The sequence below is a fragment of the Panthera pardus genome, unplaced genomic scaffold (genome assembly GCF_024362965.1).
Source record: "Panthera pardus isolate Hobbes unplaced genomic scaffold, ASM2436296v1 HiC_scaffold_27, whole genome shotgun sequence".
NCBI classification, from domain to species: Eukaryota; Metazoa; Chordata; class Mammalia; order Carnivora; family Felidae; genus Panthera; species Panthera pardus.
In genome coordinates, this window is record NW_026526843.1 from 78,927,383 (window position 1) to 78,945,316 (window position 17,934).

General features: G+C 36.0%; 1 protein-coding gene across 1 annotated transcript in view; it reads left to right on the forward strand.

Annotated features, from left to right (window-relative positions):
• FAM120C (family with sequence similarity 120C) overlaps positions 1-17,934 on the forward strand; it is a 123,612-nt gene that overhangs the window by 60,077 nt on the left and 45,601 nt on the right. The window contains exon 10 of the mRNA XM_019436638.2: positions 12,293-12,542. Coding sequence (XP_019292183.1) covers positions 12,293-12,542 — 250 coding nt within the window. The remainder of the gene's footprint in view (positions 1-12,292; positions 12,543-17,934) is intronic.

Sequence of the window (17,934 nt, forward strand, 5' to 3'; positions counted from 1 at the left end):
TGGCAGGTGCCACTTTCCTCCCCTACCTCCCAGCATAAGCACAGAGACACCTGCTGGAGGCAGGACTGCACAGACATTTGGTACCTAACCCACTAGCAGTGCAAGGACTTGCCCATTCCAGGCCTGCTGGCCTCAGCCCTGGGCTCAGGGCAGATTTTGTTAAAGCTGAGTAGGTGCCCCACCCAGCCACCAGGTGCACAGCTGCCACCAAGCACCAGGCATGTCTGCCATGCAGTGCTTAGCTGTGTGGCCCCAGGCACACTTGTGTGTTCCTAAGCCACGTGCCCCAGTCACCTTTGTGTGTATATTGCACCATGTCCACCATGCACCCCTGGCTGCTATTGTATGTGTGGTTGCCCAGGGCACAACCCCTAGCCACTACAGCACTTAAAGAGATCTGGCCCAGCACACATTTTGCTAATACTGTTGCCCTGCTCCCATTCTCTGGTGGGCATGCCCCCCCCCACTCCAGGCTGGCCTGCTTGGGTCCCACTAACACCACAGGGAGCAAGTACAGCCCACAATAGGCAGAGAGTCAGTGCAGATGACTACATGGAAAGGAAAAGTGACTCAGACACAACTGCAGGGCATAAGCAACATACCTAGGATACTGTCCTAAAGTGCCAGATTCTGGTGAACAGGGGACCTCCACCACAGGGCACTCCAGGACTGAATCTTCATAAATTCACTATTTTCCAGAACAGAAGACGCAACTGACTTTCTTAACACAGAGAAATTGATACAGAGAGGCAGACAAAATGAAGAAACAAATTTATCCCAAATGAAAGAAATGATAAGTCCACAGCCATAGATCTAAGCAAAACAGATATAAGTAGCATGCCAGATAAAGAAATTAAAGCAATGATCATAAGGATACTCACTGGACTTGAGAAAAGAGTGGAAGACATGAGTGTGACACTTCACACAGAGATAAGGAATGACATAGCAACAATAAAGGGCACAATAAATGAGATGAGAAACACACTTGATGGAATGAACAGCAGGATGGGAGAAGCAGAGGAACAAATTAGTAACCTAGAAGACAGAGTAATGGAAAGTAATCAAGCTGAACAAAGGAGAGAGAAAAGAATTATGCAAAATGAGAATAGACTTGGGGAACTCATTGACTCCATTAAATGTACTAACATTTGTATTATAGGAGTCTTAGAAGAAGAAGAAAGAGAAAGGTGGTCAGAAAATTTATTTGAATAATAGCTGAAAACTTTCCTAATCTGCGGAAAGAGATATTCAGATTGAGGAGGCATAGAGAACCCCCAACGAAATCAAGAAAACCACACCAACACCAAGACATATTGTAATTAAATTTATAAAATATAGTGATAAAAAATCTAAAAGTAGCAAGACCAAAGAAGTCATTAACTTACAAGGGAAAACCCATAATTTTTCAATAAAAATTTAGAAAGCCAAAAGGGAGTGGCATGATATATTCAAAGTGCTGACTGGGAAAAATCAGTAGCCAAGAATACTCTATCCGGCAAGGTTTTCATTCAGAATACAAGGAGAAATAGAGTTTTACAGACACACAAAACTAAAGGAGTTTGTGACCACTAAACCAACTCTGCAAGAAATATTAAAAGGCATATTATGAGTAAAAAGAAGATACCAAAAGTGACAGTATAGAAGTAAGAAACACAAAAGCAGTAAAAATGAATTTTTCTGTAAAAAATAAGTCAAGGAACTCACAAAAAAGTGATATGCAATATAATGACATATACATAAAATTTGAGGAGAGGAGAAAATGGTTCAAACATAAATGACCATCAACTTAATATAGACTGCTATATGCAGAAGAGGTTATATACAAACCTAATGGTAACCATATATGAAAAACCACTAATAAATATACGAAGAATAAAGAGAAAGAAATCCAAATACAGCACTAAAGAAAATCAGCAAAATGTGAAAGAGACAAAGACAGGAAAGGATCAGAGAACATCTTCAGAAACAACCAGAAAACGTAACAAAATGGCAATAAATACATATCTATCAATAATTACTTTGAATGTAAATGGACTAAATGCTCCAATCAAAAGACATAGGGTGGTAGGGAGGTGGGTGGGAGAGTGGGCTAAATGGGTGATGGGTGTTAAGGAGAGCAGTTGTTGTGATGAGCAATGGATGTTATATATAAGTCATGAATCACTAAATTCTACACCTGAAACCAATTTTACCATATATTTTAACTAGTATTTAAATAAAAACTTGAAGAGAAAAAAGACATAGGTTAGCAGAATGGGTAAAAAACAAAACCCATCCATATGCTGCCTACAAGAGACCCATTTAAAAATTTTTTTACATTTATTCATTTTTGAGAGACAGAGACAGAGCACAGGTGGGGGAGGGGTAGAGAGAGGGAGACACAGAATCTGAAGCAGGCTGCAGGCTCTGAGCTATCAGCACAGAGCCCGACATGGGGCTCAAACCCACAGACTGGGGGATCATGACCTGAGCCGAAGTTGGATGCTTAACCGACTGAGCCACCCAGGCAACCCTCAAAGAAACCCATTTTAGACCTAAAGATACCCACACATAGAAAATGAGAGAGGGTGGAGAAACATCTATCACTGCAAATATATGTCAAAACAAAGCCAGGGTAACAATACTTCTACCGGACAAAACAGACTTTAAAGGAAAGACTGTAACAAGGGAAAAAGGAAGACACTATATAATAATAAAGGGGACAATCCAACAAAAAGATATAACAATTGTAAATATTTGTGCAACCAAGACAGGAGCACCTAAATGCATAAAGGAACTAATTCAGAATAATACAATGATAGTATGGGACTTTAACACCCCAATTATGCCAGTGGAGAAATGATCTAAACAGAACATCACCAAGGAAACAATGATTTTGAATCACACTAGAACAGATGAAATTAAAAGATCCATTCAAAACATTCCATACTAAAATAGCAGAATACACTTTCTTTTCAAGTATGCAAGGAACATTCTCCATAATAGATCACATATTAGGCCACAATACAAATCTCAAAAAATTCAAGATCAAAATCATACCTTGCATACTTTCTGACCACAATGCTATGAAAGTAGAAGTCAACCACAAGAAAACATCTGGAAAAACCACAAATACATGGAGGTTAAATAACATGCTACTAAACAGTGCATAGGTCAGCCAGGAGATAAAAGAAGAATTTAAAAAGTACATGGAAACAAGTGAAAATGAAAGCACGATAATCCGAAAGGTCTGGGATGCAGCAAAAGTGGTACTTAAGAGGGAAATTTATAGCAATACAGGCCTACATCAAGAAACAAGAAAAATCTCAGATAAACAACCTAACCTTACACCTAAAGGATCTAGAAAAAGAACAAACAAAACCTAAAGCTAGCAGAAAGAAAGAAATAATAAAGATTAGAGCAGTAGTAAATGATATAGAAACCAGAAAAATAATACTAGAGCAGGTCAGTGAAGCCAGGAGCTGGTTCTTTGAAAAGATCAATAAAATTGATAAACCTCTAGCCAGACTTACCCAGAAAAAAGAGAAAGTTCTTAAATAAATAAAATTACAAATGAGAGAGGAGAAATAACAACCAAAAACACAGAAATATGAACAATTATGAGAGAATATTATGAAAAACTATATGCCAACAAATTGGACAACCTAGAAGAAATGGATAAATTCTCAGAAACATATAAACTACCAAAACAAAAACAGGAAGAAATAGAAAATTTGAATAGACCGATAACCAGCAAGAAAATTGAGTCAGTAATCAAAAATTCCCCCAACAAGCAAAAGTCCAGGACCATATGGGTTCACAGGCAAATTCTACCAAACATTTAAAGAATAGTTAGGAGCACCTGGGTGGCCCAGTCCATTAAGTGTCTGACTCTTGATTTCAGCTCAGGTCATGATCTCACAGTTGTGAGATCAAGCCCCACATTGGGCTCTGTGCTGGGATTCTCCCTCTTCCTCTCCCTTTGCCCCTGCCCCACTCATGTGCTCACTCTCGAAAGAAAGAAAGAAAGAAAGAAAGAAAGAAAGAAAGAAAGAAAGAAAGAAAGAAAGAAAAAGATAGAATAGTTAATGCCTATACTTCTTGAACTATTCCAGAAAATAGAAAAGGAAACCTTCAAATTCATTCTATGAGCCCAGTATTACCCTGATACCAAAACCAGTTAAAGACACCACTAGAAAAGAGAACTACAGGCCAATATCTCTTATGAATATAGACAAAAATCCTCAACAAATACTAGCATACCAAATCCAACAACACATTCAAAGAAATCATTCACCATGATCAATGGGATTAAATCTGTGTTGCAAGGAGTGGTTTAATATTCACAAATCAATCAATGTGATACATCATTAAAAGGATAACCATATGATCATTTCAATAGATGTAGAGAAAGCATTTGACAGGGTACAGGATCCATTTATGATAAAAACCCTCAACAAAATAGAGTTAGAGAAAACATACCTGAACACGATAAAGGCCATCTATGAAAAACCTACAGTTAACATCATCCTTAATGGGGAAGAACTAAGAGCTTTTCCTCTAAGGTCAGCAACAAGACAAAGGATGTCCACTCTTACCACTTTTATTCAACATAGTACTGGATGGTCTAGCCACAGCAATCAGACAACAAAAAGAAATAAAAAGAATCCACATCAGTAAGGAAGATGTAAAACTCTCACTGTTTGCAGAGGACGTGATACTATATATATAGAAAACCCTAAAGGCTCCACCAAAAACTGCTAGAAATTCAGTAAAATCACAGGAATCAAAATCAATGTACAGAAATCTGTTGCATTTCTATACACCAATAATGAAGCAGCAAAAAGAGAAATTAAGAAAATAATCTTATTTACAATTGTACCCAATATAATAAGATTTGGTTAGGAATAAGCCTAACCAAGAGGTGAAAGACCTGTACTCTGAAAACTATAAAATACTGATGAAAGAAATTGAAAATGTCATACAGAAATGGAAAGACATTCCATGATCCTGGATTAGAGGAACAAATATTGTTAAAATGTCTTTACTACCTAAAGCAATCTACACATTTAATGCAATCCTTATCAAAATACCAACAGCATTTTTCACATAGCTAGAATAAACAACCTTAAAATCTGTATGGAACCACCAAAGACCCTGAATAGCAAAAGCAACCTTCAATAAGAAAAGCAAAGCTGGAGGCATCACAATTCCAAACTTCAAGTTATATTACAAAGCTGTAGTAAATCAAAAAGCATAGTACTGACACAAAAATAGACACATAGATCAATGGAATAGAATACAAAATTCAGAAATAAACCCACAATTATATGGTCAATTAATCTTCACCAAAGCAGGAAACAATATACAGTGGAAAAAGTCTCTTCAAATGCTATTGGGAAAATTGGGCAGCACCATTCAAAAGAATGAAACTGGACCACTTACTTATACACAAAAATAAGTTTGAAATAGATTAAAGACCTAAATGTGAGACCCAAAATCATAAAAATCCTAGAAGAGTACACATGCAGTAACTTCTTTCACACTAGTCATAGCAACTTTTTTCTAGATATGTCACCTGAGGCAAGGGAAACAAAAACAAAAACTATTAGGATTACATCTACATAAAAAGCTTCTGCACAGCAAAGGAAACAATCAAGAAAACTAAAAGGCAACCTCCAGAATGGGAGAAGATATTTGCAAATAACATATTTCATAAAGGGCTAGTATCTAAAATATATGAAGAACTTACAAAACTCAACACCCAAAAAACAAATAACCCAATTATTAAATGGGCAGAAGACATGAACAGACATTTCTCCAAAGAAGACATCCACATGGCCAATAGACACATGAAAAGATGCTTATCAGGGGAATGCAAATCAAAATTACAATGAGATGTTACTTCACACCTGTCAGAATGGCCAAAATCAACAACACAGGAAACAATAGGTATTGTCAAGAATGTGGAGAAAGATGAACCCTCTTGCACCATTGATGGAAATGCAAACTCATGCAACCACTGTGGCAGGCAGTGTGGAGGAGGTTCCTCAGAAATCTAAGACTAGAACTCCTTTACGATCCAGCAATCTCATTAATGGACATTTACCCAAATGATACAGAAACACTAATTCAAAGGGATATATGTACCCTTTTGTTTATAGCAGCATTATTTATTATAGCCATTTTATGGAAGCAGCCCAAGTGTCCAACAATCGGTGAATGGATGAAGAAGATGTGGTGTGTATGTGTGTGTGTGTGTGTGTGTGTGTGTGTGTGTGTGTGTGTTTAATATTGCATTGGATTATATATTGGAATATTATTCAGCCCTAAAAAGTAATGAAATATTGCCATTTGCAATGATATCAATGAAGCTAGAGAGTATAATGCTAAGCAAAATAAGTCAGAGAAAGACAAATACCATATGGTTTCACTCATGTGGAATTTAAGGAACAAAACAAACAAGGGAAAAAATTGAAAGAGAGACATAGTCCAAGCAAGAAACAGACTTTTCACTACAGGGAATAAATAAACTCATGGTTACCAGAGGGGAGGAAGTTGGGGAGATGGGGATGGAAATTAAAGAGTGCACTTGTGATGAGCACAGGGTGATGTATGGAAGTGTTGAATCATTGTATTGTACACCTGAAACTAAAATAACACTGTATGTTAAGTAACTGGAATTAAAATAGACACTTAAAAATAGAAGGATTCTTGTAACATCAGGAAGGAAATACAATGGAAAGAACAAAAATGTAGATAAATACAGTCGTCTTTGCTTTTCTTGAGTTTTCACAGTTAAAGCAAAACTATCACTGCTTAATGTGGTTCTCAATGTCTGTAGAGAAAATATTTAAGACAATTGTAAGTGGGGAAGGTTAAAGGGACATAACAGGTCAGGTTTCTATACTTCACTTGAACCAGTAAAATGTCAACACCAGTAGACTTTGGTGAATTAGGTGTACATAATGCAGTGCCTAGAAAATGCACGGGAAAAGCTGTACACAGAGAAACACTCAAAAACACTATAGATAAATCAACATGAAATTCTAAAATAAGGACATGTAACCTATAGAAAAGGGAGAAAAAGAAAGCAGAGATAGGAAAATGGAGAGAACAAACAAAACAAATGATAGACTTAAGCTCTAACATATCAATAATTACATTAAATTTAAGTGTTCTAATTACACAAATTAAAATACAGACATTGACAGATTGGATAAAAATCATTACCCAATTATATGTTGTCTACAAAAAAATTCACTTCAAATATAAACGATAGAGGTATGTTGAAAGTAGAAGGATGGAAAATTATATATCATGAAAACATTAATGAAAAGAAATCAGGAATGGCTGTATTAATACCACATAAAATGGACTTCAGAGCAAAGCAAATTGCCAGGGAAAGAGAGGGACATGATATACTGGTAAAAGGGTCAATATACCAAGAAGACTAGCAATCCTAAATGTGTATCACCAAACAGAGCCACAAAATATGTGATGCAATAACTGAGAAAACTTAAATGAGAAAAAGGCAAATCCCCAATTATAATTAGAGACTTCAACTCCCCTTTCAATAATGAATAGAACAACTAGACAGAAAATCATCAGAAATATAGAACTCAACAACCATCAATTGATTCTTAATATAACATGCAGCAAGAGCAAAATGCATGTTCTTTTCCATGCCCACAGAACATATACCAAGATGGATCATATCCTGGGCCATAAAACAAACCTCAATAAATTTAAAAGAATTAAAACTATACAGGGTATATTCTCAGACCACTATGAAATCAAATTAGAAATCAACAACAGAAAGATAACAGGAAAATCTAGAAATACTTGGAAGATAACAAAGCACTTTTATCCAAACCTTGGGTCAAATAGCAAGTCTTTTTTTAAAATCTTTTTTTAGTGTTTTATTTATTCTTGAGAGAGAGAGAGAGCACAAGCAGAGGAGGGGCAGAGAGAGAGGGAGACACAGAATCCGAAGCAGGCTCCAGGCTCCAAGGAAAGCCCAATGCAGGGCTCGAACTCACAAACCGTGAGGCCATGACCTGAGCTGAAGTCGGACGCTTAACCAACTGAGCCACCCAGGTGCTCCCAAATAGCCAGTCTTAAGGGAAAGAAGGAAATACATGGAACTAAGTGAAAATAAAAATACAGTATATTAAAATCTGGTATGGAGCTAAATTTCTGAAAAGGAAATTTATAGTCCTAAATGCTCAAATTAGAAAAAGGGATAAATTTCTAATCTGTCCTCTGAATTTTCACCTCAAGAAACAAGAAGAGGAGAAAGCTAAACCTACAGCAAACTAAAATGAAGAAATAATAAAGAGCAAAGGTCAGTGGAATTGGAAACAGAAAAATAACAGAAAAATCAGTGAAACAAAAACTTGATTCTTTGAAAAGAACAATGAAATTGATGAAATTCTAGCAAGACCACAATAAGGAAAATAGAGAATACACAAATTACTAATATCAAGAATGAGGCAGGAGATAACACCACAGTGCCTACAGACATCAAAAGGATTATATGGGAATACTGTAAATAACTCTACACATAAATTTGACAACTTAAACAAAATGGATCAATTCTCAAAATTACAAACTACCAAAACACACCTGATATGAAATAGATAATTTGAATAGCCCTGTAAATATTAATAAAATTTAATTTAAAATTTCCCAAAAAAGAAATCTGATTGAATTAGTTTCACTAGAGAATTCTACCATATTTTTAACAAATACTTAATTGTCAAATCACTATGTTGTATACTTGAAACTAATAGAACATTGTATGTCAATTATATTTCAATAATAAAATTTTAAATTATTTTTTAATTTTTATTTATTTTTGAGAGAGAGAGACAGACAGACAGAGCATGAGCATGGGAAGGGCAGAGAGAGGGAGACACAGAATCTGAAGCAAGCTCCAGGCTGTGAGCTGTCAGTGCAGAGCCCAATGACAGGCTTGAACTCATGAACTGTGAGATCATGACCTGAGCCGAAGTCAGACTCTCAACCGATTGAGCCACCCAGGCACCCCTAATTTTGTTAATGTCATCTTTACAGCCAACATGGGGCTTGAACTCATGACCCCAAGATCGAGAGTTGGATGCTGTACCAACTGAGCCATCCAGGCACCCCTCGATAATTAATTTTTTAAAAAAGAGTAGATAGAGACTGTCTCATAAATCTTTTTATTTCCAGCAGTGCTTTGCACAATCAGGCACTTATTGTGGACAATAAATATTTAAATTAAATTAAAAAGAATTACCATCAATTCTACACCATCTTTTTCAGAAAATAGGAGAGAACACTTCCCAAATCATTCTACAAAGCCAGTATTACCATGATACTACAATCAGATAAAGACAGTACATAAAAATAATACTTCACACCAATATCCTTTGTCAATATAGATGTAAAAGTTCTTAACAAGGTATTAGTCAATAGAATTCAGCAATATATAAAAAGAATTACACACCATAGTAATTTGGTAGGGTTTGTTCTATTTTGCAAAACTAGTTCAATATTTGAAAAATCAGTCTATGTAATCCACCATACAAACAGGATAAAGAAGAAAAATAATATGGTCATCTCAATGGATGCAGAAAAATATTTAACAAAATTCAACAACCATTCATGAAAAAAAAACTCCCCAAAAAACTAGGAGTAGAGATGAATGCCTATAACTTGATAAAAAAACATCTACAAAAACCCTTCAGCCAACATTACACTTAATGGTGAAAGACTAAATGTTTTTCTCCTAAAATTAGGAGCAAGTCTAGTTATGCCCTACTGCAGCTCTTCAGCATAGTACTGGAAGTTCTATCCAGCACAAGAAGGCAAGAAAACAAAATAGAAGGCATACAGATCAGAAAGGAAAAAATAAAACTGTCCCTAATTGTAGATGACATAACTTATGTAGAAAATCCCAATTGACAACAAAACTGCTAGACCTAATGAGTGAATTCATCAAGGTTGTAGGATATACAATAAACATACTAAAATGAATTCTATTTCTATATACTAACAATGAATATGGGGCACTGAAATAAATACAATACCATTTATAACTCCTCCAACAAATGGAGTACTTAGGTATAAATTTAACAAAAGATGTTCAAGATCTGTATGCTGAAAATTATAAAATGCTGATGAACGCAATTGGTGAAGACCTACATAAATGGAGAGACATATATCTCCTTGAATTGGAAGATTCAACATAGTAAAATGTCAGTTCTCTCCAAATTGATATACAGGTTTAACACAATTCCTATCCAAATCCCAGCAGGATTCTCTGTAGATATATAGAAGATTATTTTTTTAAGTTTATTTATTTTGAGAGAGGGACAGTGCAAGCAGGGGAGAGGCAGACAGAGGGAGAGAGAGAGAATCCCAAGCAGGCTCAGCACTGTCCACACAGAGCCCAATGTGGGGCTCAAACCCACAAACTGTGAGATCATGACCTGAGCCGACATCAAGAGTTAGATGCTTAACATTTATATGGAAAGACTTAGGAACTAGAATATCTAAAACATTTTTTGAAAAGGAATAAGTTGGGAGGAATCACTCTACCTTGATTACAAAACTTACCATGTAGCTACAATAATTAAGACTGTGTGGTGTTGGTAGTGATATAGACACATAGATTAGTGGAACAGAATAGGGAACCCAGAAATAGCCCCATACAAGTACAGCCAACTGATTTTTGACAAAGCTGCAGAAGTACTTCATTAGAGGAAGGATAGTCTTTTTAACAAATGGTACTAGATCAATTGGACATCAGTAGGTGAACAAGTACCACATATCTAGACTACTATCTAAAATATACAAAGAATTCTCAAAACTGAGTATTATGAAAACTGCCCAATTGAGCATTATGAAAATTGTCCAATTAGAAGATCAGCAAAAGAATGCCGACATTTCACTGAAGAAGATCTACATGGCAAATAAAGACATGAAAGGATGTTCAACATCATTAGCCATTAAAGAATTACAAATTAAGGGGGTGCCTGGGTGGCTCCATGGTTTAAGCATCTGACTTTGGCTCAGGTTATGATCTCACGGCTTGTGGGTTCAAGTCCCACGTTGGGATCTATGCTGCTGACAGCTCAGAGCCTGGAGCCTGCTTCGGATTCTGCGTCTCCCTCTCTCTCTTTCTGTCTGCCCTTCCCCCACTCACGTTCTGTCTCTGTCTCTCTCTCTCTCAAAAATAACTAAACACTAATAAAATTTTTAAAAAAGAATTGCAAATTAAAGCCACAATTATATATAACTACATACTTATCACAATGGCTAAAATTAATAATTTTATTCATTTGGATTGGATGTGGAGAAACTGGATCACCCATAAACTGTTGGTAGGAATGTAAGATGGTACCACCACTCTAGAAAGTAATTTGGCCGTTTCCTTTCAAAACTTAAAATAGACTTACAGTGCAACCTAGCACTTATACTTTTGGGCATTTATCTCAGAGAAAGGAAGATTTATTTTCATGCAGGAACTTATACACAAATACTCATAGCAGCTTCATTCATAATAGCCACAAACTGGAAGAACCCAGATGTCCTTCAAAAGGTGAATGGTAAAACTGTGGTACATCCATACCATGAAATACTACTTGGTAAAAAAACAAAAAACAAAAAACGTATTGATACATGCAACAACATGGATGGATCCCAAAAGCATTATGCCAAGTGCAAATGCCAATCTCAAAAGGTTGCATACTATAGGAGCCCATTTATTTAACATTCTCAAATTGACAAAATTGTAGGGATGGAGAACAGATTAGTAGTTGCCAGGGATTAGAGATGGTGCTGGAGGGTGTTGGGTGTGACCATAAAAGGGGTAGCATAAGGGAGATCTTTGTGGTAATTCAATAGTTCTGTATCTTAACCTACTGAGCCACTCAGGCTCAGAAGTCCTTGGACTTCTTTCCTTGCCTAGCCTAGTACATTTACTTAAATGGGTTTCAACATAATTAACTGTGTGACTTTGAGCCTTTATTTTTTCAATGAAAAAAGAGCACTGTGTTTTATGATAATGTAGTTACAATACTTCTCTCTCAGGATTAGAGTTCTGAGTTTCAAGAAGTAAATGACATTTACATTCATATGTAAAGTACCTAACACATATCAAACATCTATTAAGTGCTGTTCCTACTGCTAACAATAAAAATTCTAATGACAAAAAATAAAAAGATGTTGAAATGGGACAGATCCTGTCACTTGCGGCCAGAAATTTTACAGAAATGCTCAGGAATTTTCTAGAGCCTGTTTTTCCTCAATTTCTGTTTTCCAGTTCCTTCAGTGATCCTCAAAGAGTGGTCTGCCTATAAAGGGAAGTCACCTCAAACCCCCGAGCTGGTGTCTGCACTGACGTTTCGGGAATGGACTTGCCCAAATCTCAAGAAGCTCTGGCTCGGCAAAGCAGTGGAGGACAAGAACAGAAGGATGCGGGCCTTCCTGGCCTGTATGAAGTCAGATACCCCCAGTATGCTCAATCCAGCTAATGTCCCAACCCATCTGCTGCTCATGTGCTGCGTACTCCGGTAAGCCATGGGACAGGGAAGTGACCGGTTTAGTTCTCTTTTACTTTTGTCACATTTCCCTTAAGCATGTGTTTTTATGGTGTTTGGGGATGGGGAGGTTATCGTTTGAACTTCAGTTTAGAATTCAGAAACGCTGAAATTGATTGCCATGATAGTTTCTTCAGTTCATGATCCTCTGTCATCATCAGTTCATTCATGACCTGCATGAACTTTTATATTTGGTTTTACATTTGGCTTTTGTCTCCTTCAGTCTTTATTCATGATCTAATTCACTTCTCTTCTCTTCCCGCAGTTACCCACTCTTGGGTATTTGGTGTGTGTCCTTCCATGCCATTTGCCATGTATTTATTTAGACATATGTGTATTCATGCATAGTCTATAGTGTTGTTTGTATATGTAGATTTTTTCCTTTTGTTAAAAGTTTATTTTTTATTTTTATTTATTTTGAGAGAGAGAGAGAGAGAGAGAGAGAGAGAGAGAGAGCAAGCAGGGGAGGGGCAGAGAGAGAGGGAGACAGAATCCCAGGGAGGTTCCGTGTTGTCAGTGCAAAGCCCGATGTGGTGCTCGAACTCACAAACCAGGAGATCATAACCTGAGCTGAAATCAAAAGTTGGGCACTTAACCGACTGAGCCACCCAGGTGCCCCGATTTTTTTCCTTTTTTTTTCAACATGAAAGATATTGTGCTGTACATACCATTCTATTTCTTTTTTTTCTACTCAGTGTTATTTTTGATATCTATCCATACCCCTACATGGTTCATTCCTCATAACTGCTGGATTACATTCCTTCATATAGTAATGTCACAGTATTTTATTTATTGATTTCCAGTTCTTGGGTATTATAAACAGTGCTACAGGAAATCTCTTCATAGAAGTCTTTGTTTCTTTGTGTTCCTGTACCAGTTTATCTGAAGTATATACTCAGGAGTAGAATTCCTGGATCCTATAAAATATGCATATAGGTTTTTCACCCAATATTGCCATGTTGCTCTAGATCGTATTCATACTAATCTAGTCCTGTGAACAACACATAAGGGCTTCTATTCTTCATAGTATTGCCAGTACTGATATCATATAACTTCTTAACTTTTGCTAGTCCAGTGGGCTTCAAGTAGTATCTTTGATTTTAATTTGCATTTATTTGACTACAGATGAGGTGAGCTTCTATTTTATACAGATTAACTACTTGTTTTCTCATTCTCTGAAGTGCCTATTTATTTACCTTGCAAATTTTCTTTTAGGTTACTTGTCTTTTTCTTGCCAATTACAGAAGTTTCTTGTCAAATGTGTGTGTGTATACATATACATATATAGCAAATATCATTTCTATATCTGTGTGTATATCAAATATATTTTCCAGTCACAGTTTTTCAAAACTATATACAATGTCTTTGTTGAACAAAAGTATTTCATTTTCACCAATCTTTTTATTGCTATAACTTCACACACACAGAACAGTTGGAACAATAGTATGATGAACACTCATAAGCCCACCACTCAGATTCTATAATTAATATTTTACTAAACTTGCTTTATCCTATATAACCAGCCATCTGTCCTTCTCTAGCCATCCATTTATTCAGCGTTTTCAGTGCATTTTCAAGTAAATTGCAGATATCATGTACTTCATCCCTCACCAAGAAATATTTAATTTTGGTTTTGTCAGACACTTTTCAAATTGTACCCTTGTGGTGTATGCTTTTGGGATCTTATTTAATAAATTCTTCCCTACCCCTGGGTCATAAAGATAGTTTTCTACATTTTTTAATGTTTGTTTATTTTTGAAAGAGACACAGCGTGTGAGTGGGAGAGGGTCAGAGAGAGCGGGAGACACAGAATCTGAAGGCAGGCTCCAGGCTCTGAGCTGTCAGCACAGAGCCCAATGCAGAACTCGAACTCATGAACAGTGAGATCAGACCTGAGCTGAAGTCAGATGGTTAACCAACTGAGCCACCCAGGCACCCCAATACTTTTCTACATTTTTAATAGTTTTATAACGTTGCCTTCCATGTCAGGTCTTTAATTATAGTAGGTATCTATTCTATATATGCTGTAGGCAAGGATCTGATTTTATTTTCTTTACATAATAAGCTAGTTTTCCCAACTCCATTTATTAAATGATCTCTTCTTTCCCCACTGATGTATATTACCACCTTTCTTGTGTACCATGTTTCTATATATGCATTAGTCCATTCCTGAACTCATTTTTTTCCATTGTCTATTTGAACTCTGGCCAGGATCACATTGTTTCAATTATGATAGGTTTTTAATTTGCTTTAATATCAGATAGGACAAATCTCTACTCTGTGCTTTCTTGTTTCAGACATGTACTAATTATTTCTGAATCACGTGATCTTTATTCTAATACATGTAATTTAGAATTAGTCCAGTTTCCACACTATCTGGTTGGGTTTTTTGGTGTATATTTTTGTCAATGAATTCAATTTATAGATTAATTTGGGGACAGTTGACATCTTTATCATGTTAAGGGTTCCCATCCAAAGATCATAGTTTACCCATCCCTTTATTTAGGTCTCTTCCTTTATGTCTTAGTAGAGTTAATTTTTTTCCATAGAGGTCTTCTGTGTTTTAAAGTTCTGCACTTGATATATATTGTTGTGATTATGGATGACAATTCTGTTTTCTGTTACACTTTCTGATTGTTTATTTGCTGATATATAGGAAGTAAATTTATGTACAGAGAAGTCAGTCTCTACAAGGCATCAGAGGGTTATAGAGCATTGAGCTTTGAAATTGGACAGACTTTAGTTTGAATTCTGGCTCTGCAGCTTTTCAGTTTGGATAAGTCACTTTAACCTTTAGAACATCCATTCCCTCAACATAAATGGGTATAATAATCCTTATTTCTCAAAGCTGTTTGAGGATTGAGGTAATAAATGTGGAGGCCCTATCACATAATAGATGCTTCATATTTGTTAATTTTCTAACTGCCTTGAGATTAAAATTGGTGATGTAAGTCTTACCAATAGGAATAATGGCAGGATTCATTCCTCCTAACTTCTAAAATGTTCTTTGGCCACAGCCCTGCATTGTCCATATTAACTCTGGAATTACATGTTTTGTTTACTTTTATTCTCAGAAGTACAGTACTAGCTCATTTTTCCATTTATGTGATTCTCTAGGTTGTTTTTGGAACACCTCCAGGGACATGAAAATAACAATGGCTTATGAATAGCCATAATAGCTGTCACAAGACAAGGCTGTAATGGTCTAAAAGGTTCCATATGCTTTCCCTGAAGAGAACCCCCTAGCTTCCTGCTCAACCTATTTATTCTTAATATATACACATTTCTGACAATTTGGCTATCTGATTTCCTAGTGTACGGCAGATCAGAAGTGGCAAATTATAAGCGAGGTGAGACAAGGAGTAGGACCTATTCTTAGAACCAGCCTCAATGACAGTAATGAAAAGTAATAGCTTAAAAGCTGCCTAAAAGCAGGGGAAAAGATATAAAGATTACTTTTAAAAAGACCTAAGAACCCATTTAGTGTAGGGGGAAACTGCCCTGTATAAATCAGTAACCCATATAAGATCATTAGTAAAGCACAAGGCAATAATCAGTGTTCATAAAATCATCAAGAACAGGTTCTATAATATTACATGTTATGTACCTGGCAGTGTGCTAAGTCAGCCCTTTCTGTTCAGTGCTACTAATCGTCATAATAGTGCTAAAAACTAAATATTATTTACCTCCATTTATAGTTGAGGGAACAAAGGCTCAAAGAGAAGTGACTTGTGCAAAGGTTACATAGCTAGTAATGGGTAGTGCAAGAGTTGGAACCCAAGTCTCTCCAACTCCCAATTCCTATGCTCTTTAAAAGACAAAATGGCAGGAAAATAGTCTTAAAGATTAACATAAAATCTAAACTTCTCAGTTTAGCTGAGAAATAGAACAGAAGGAGAACATGAAATTTGATAAGGTCATCCTTCTAGACCTTGTGTAAGGTTGAAGAATCTTTTCTGAGAAATAATTTAGTTCCATTAAGAAGCAGTGGGTTTGTTATCAGCTCTAATAGGGCATTGGAGTTAACCAAGTGCCATCCTGATATGTAAAGAGTAAAAACAGATAAGAACTTGTTTTTGTTCGCTTGACAGAATAATTCCGAAGTTTATTGGGAAAAGCAAATGAATAAGAATAGCTTGGGATTGAAAAACAAGAGCAATCTTGGCTCAAACAAAGAAAAATGTTTTATAAACTTACACTAAAATGAATTCTTACTGGCATAAAAATTGACAGGTTATTGTTTTAGAGCAGATAATACTGATTAAGATCCTAGACTCGTGATAAGTTAACATGATAACTTAAAATATGGTAAAGGAAGCTTCACAAATCAATGAGGAATAGATGAAGTTTTAAATAATTGTTGAGAAAATTGTATTGGTATTTGGAGAGAAAACATCAAGTTAGGGCCTTGCCTCTACTAAATTCCAGATGGATTTATTATAGAGATAAATGTAAAGGAAAAAAGATAAAACGTAGAATAAAAACTAAGCAATGATTTAACTGATCTTGAGACAAGAAAGGATTTTTTTTAATGAAAAATAAATAAAGAAGCCTCAAGTCCAGGGCAGTATCAAAAACAATAGCAATATCAGGGAAGGCCAGCACCTCTGTTTCCAGTGACTGCCATACACCATGCTAAAAATTTGGGAGATGTGGGCAACAAGACAATCATAAAGGGCTTTGATAAACTGCTTTATATTCCTGGGGATCTGAGATGTACATGCATAGGGCTATATACACACTCAAAAGAAACTGGGAGAAAGTCCCAATTATATATGCCTCCTAGGCTGAACATGAGACTTGCACAAGGTAAAAAAGCGCAACTTATAACTGCCTAAAATTTTAATGCATGCCGCAATCTACACTTAGATCCCCTTGGCAAAAATGGAAGCTTTATTGGCTCAAGATGTTTCTGCACAACCTTTGACTAATCGTTGGCTGATCAATAAGCTATGCTGATCCAAGAGAGATGCCTAGGAAATTAGGCTTAAAAATGAAATAAAGAGTTAAAAATAAAAACAAAAATCTAAGCAGGGATATCAAGCCACCCACTGAAGGAGGGACAGGCTCTCCAAAATTAGTCTAGACATGTCACTAAACAAACAAAGCACCAGCAACAACAATTCTTGGAGAGAGTTGTTACAATATATTATTGAAACCGTCCACTGTCCAAAAAAATTGTAAGACTTGCAAAGAAATAATAATGTGTGGCTAATACACAAGCAAAAAGCACTCAATAGAAATGGTCTTGAAGGGAATATGGCTGTAGGACATAGTAAGTAAGGACTTTTAATCACCTATAATAAATACATTCAAAGAACTAAAGAAAACCATATTTAAAGAATTAAAGGGTTCTAGTCCTGAA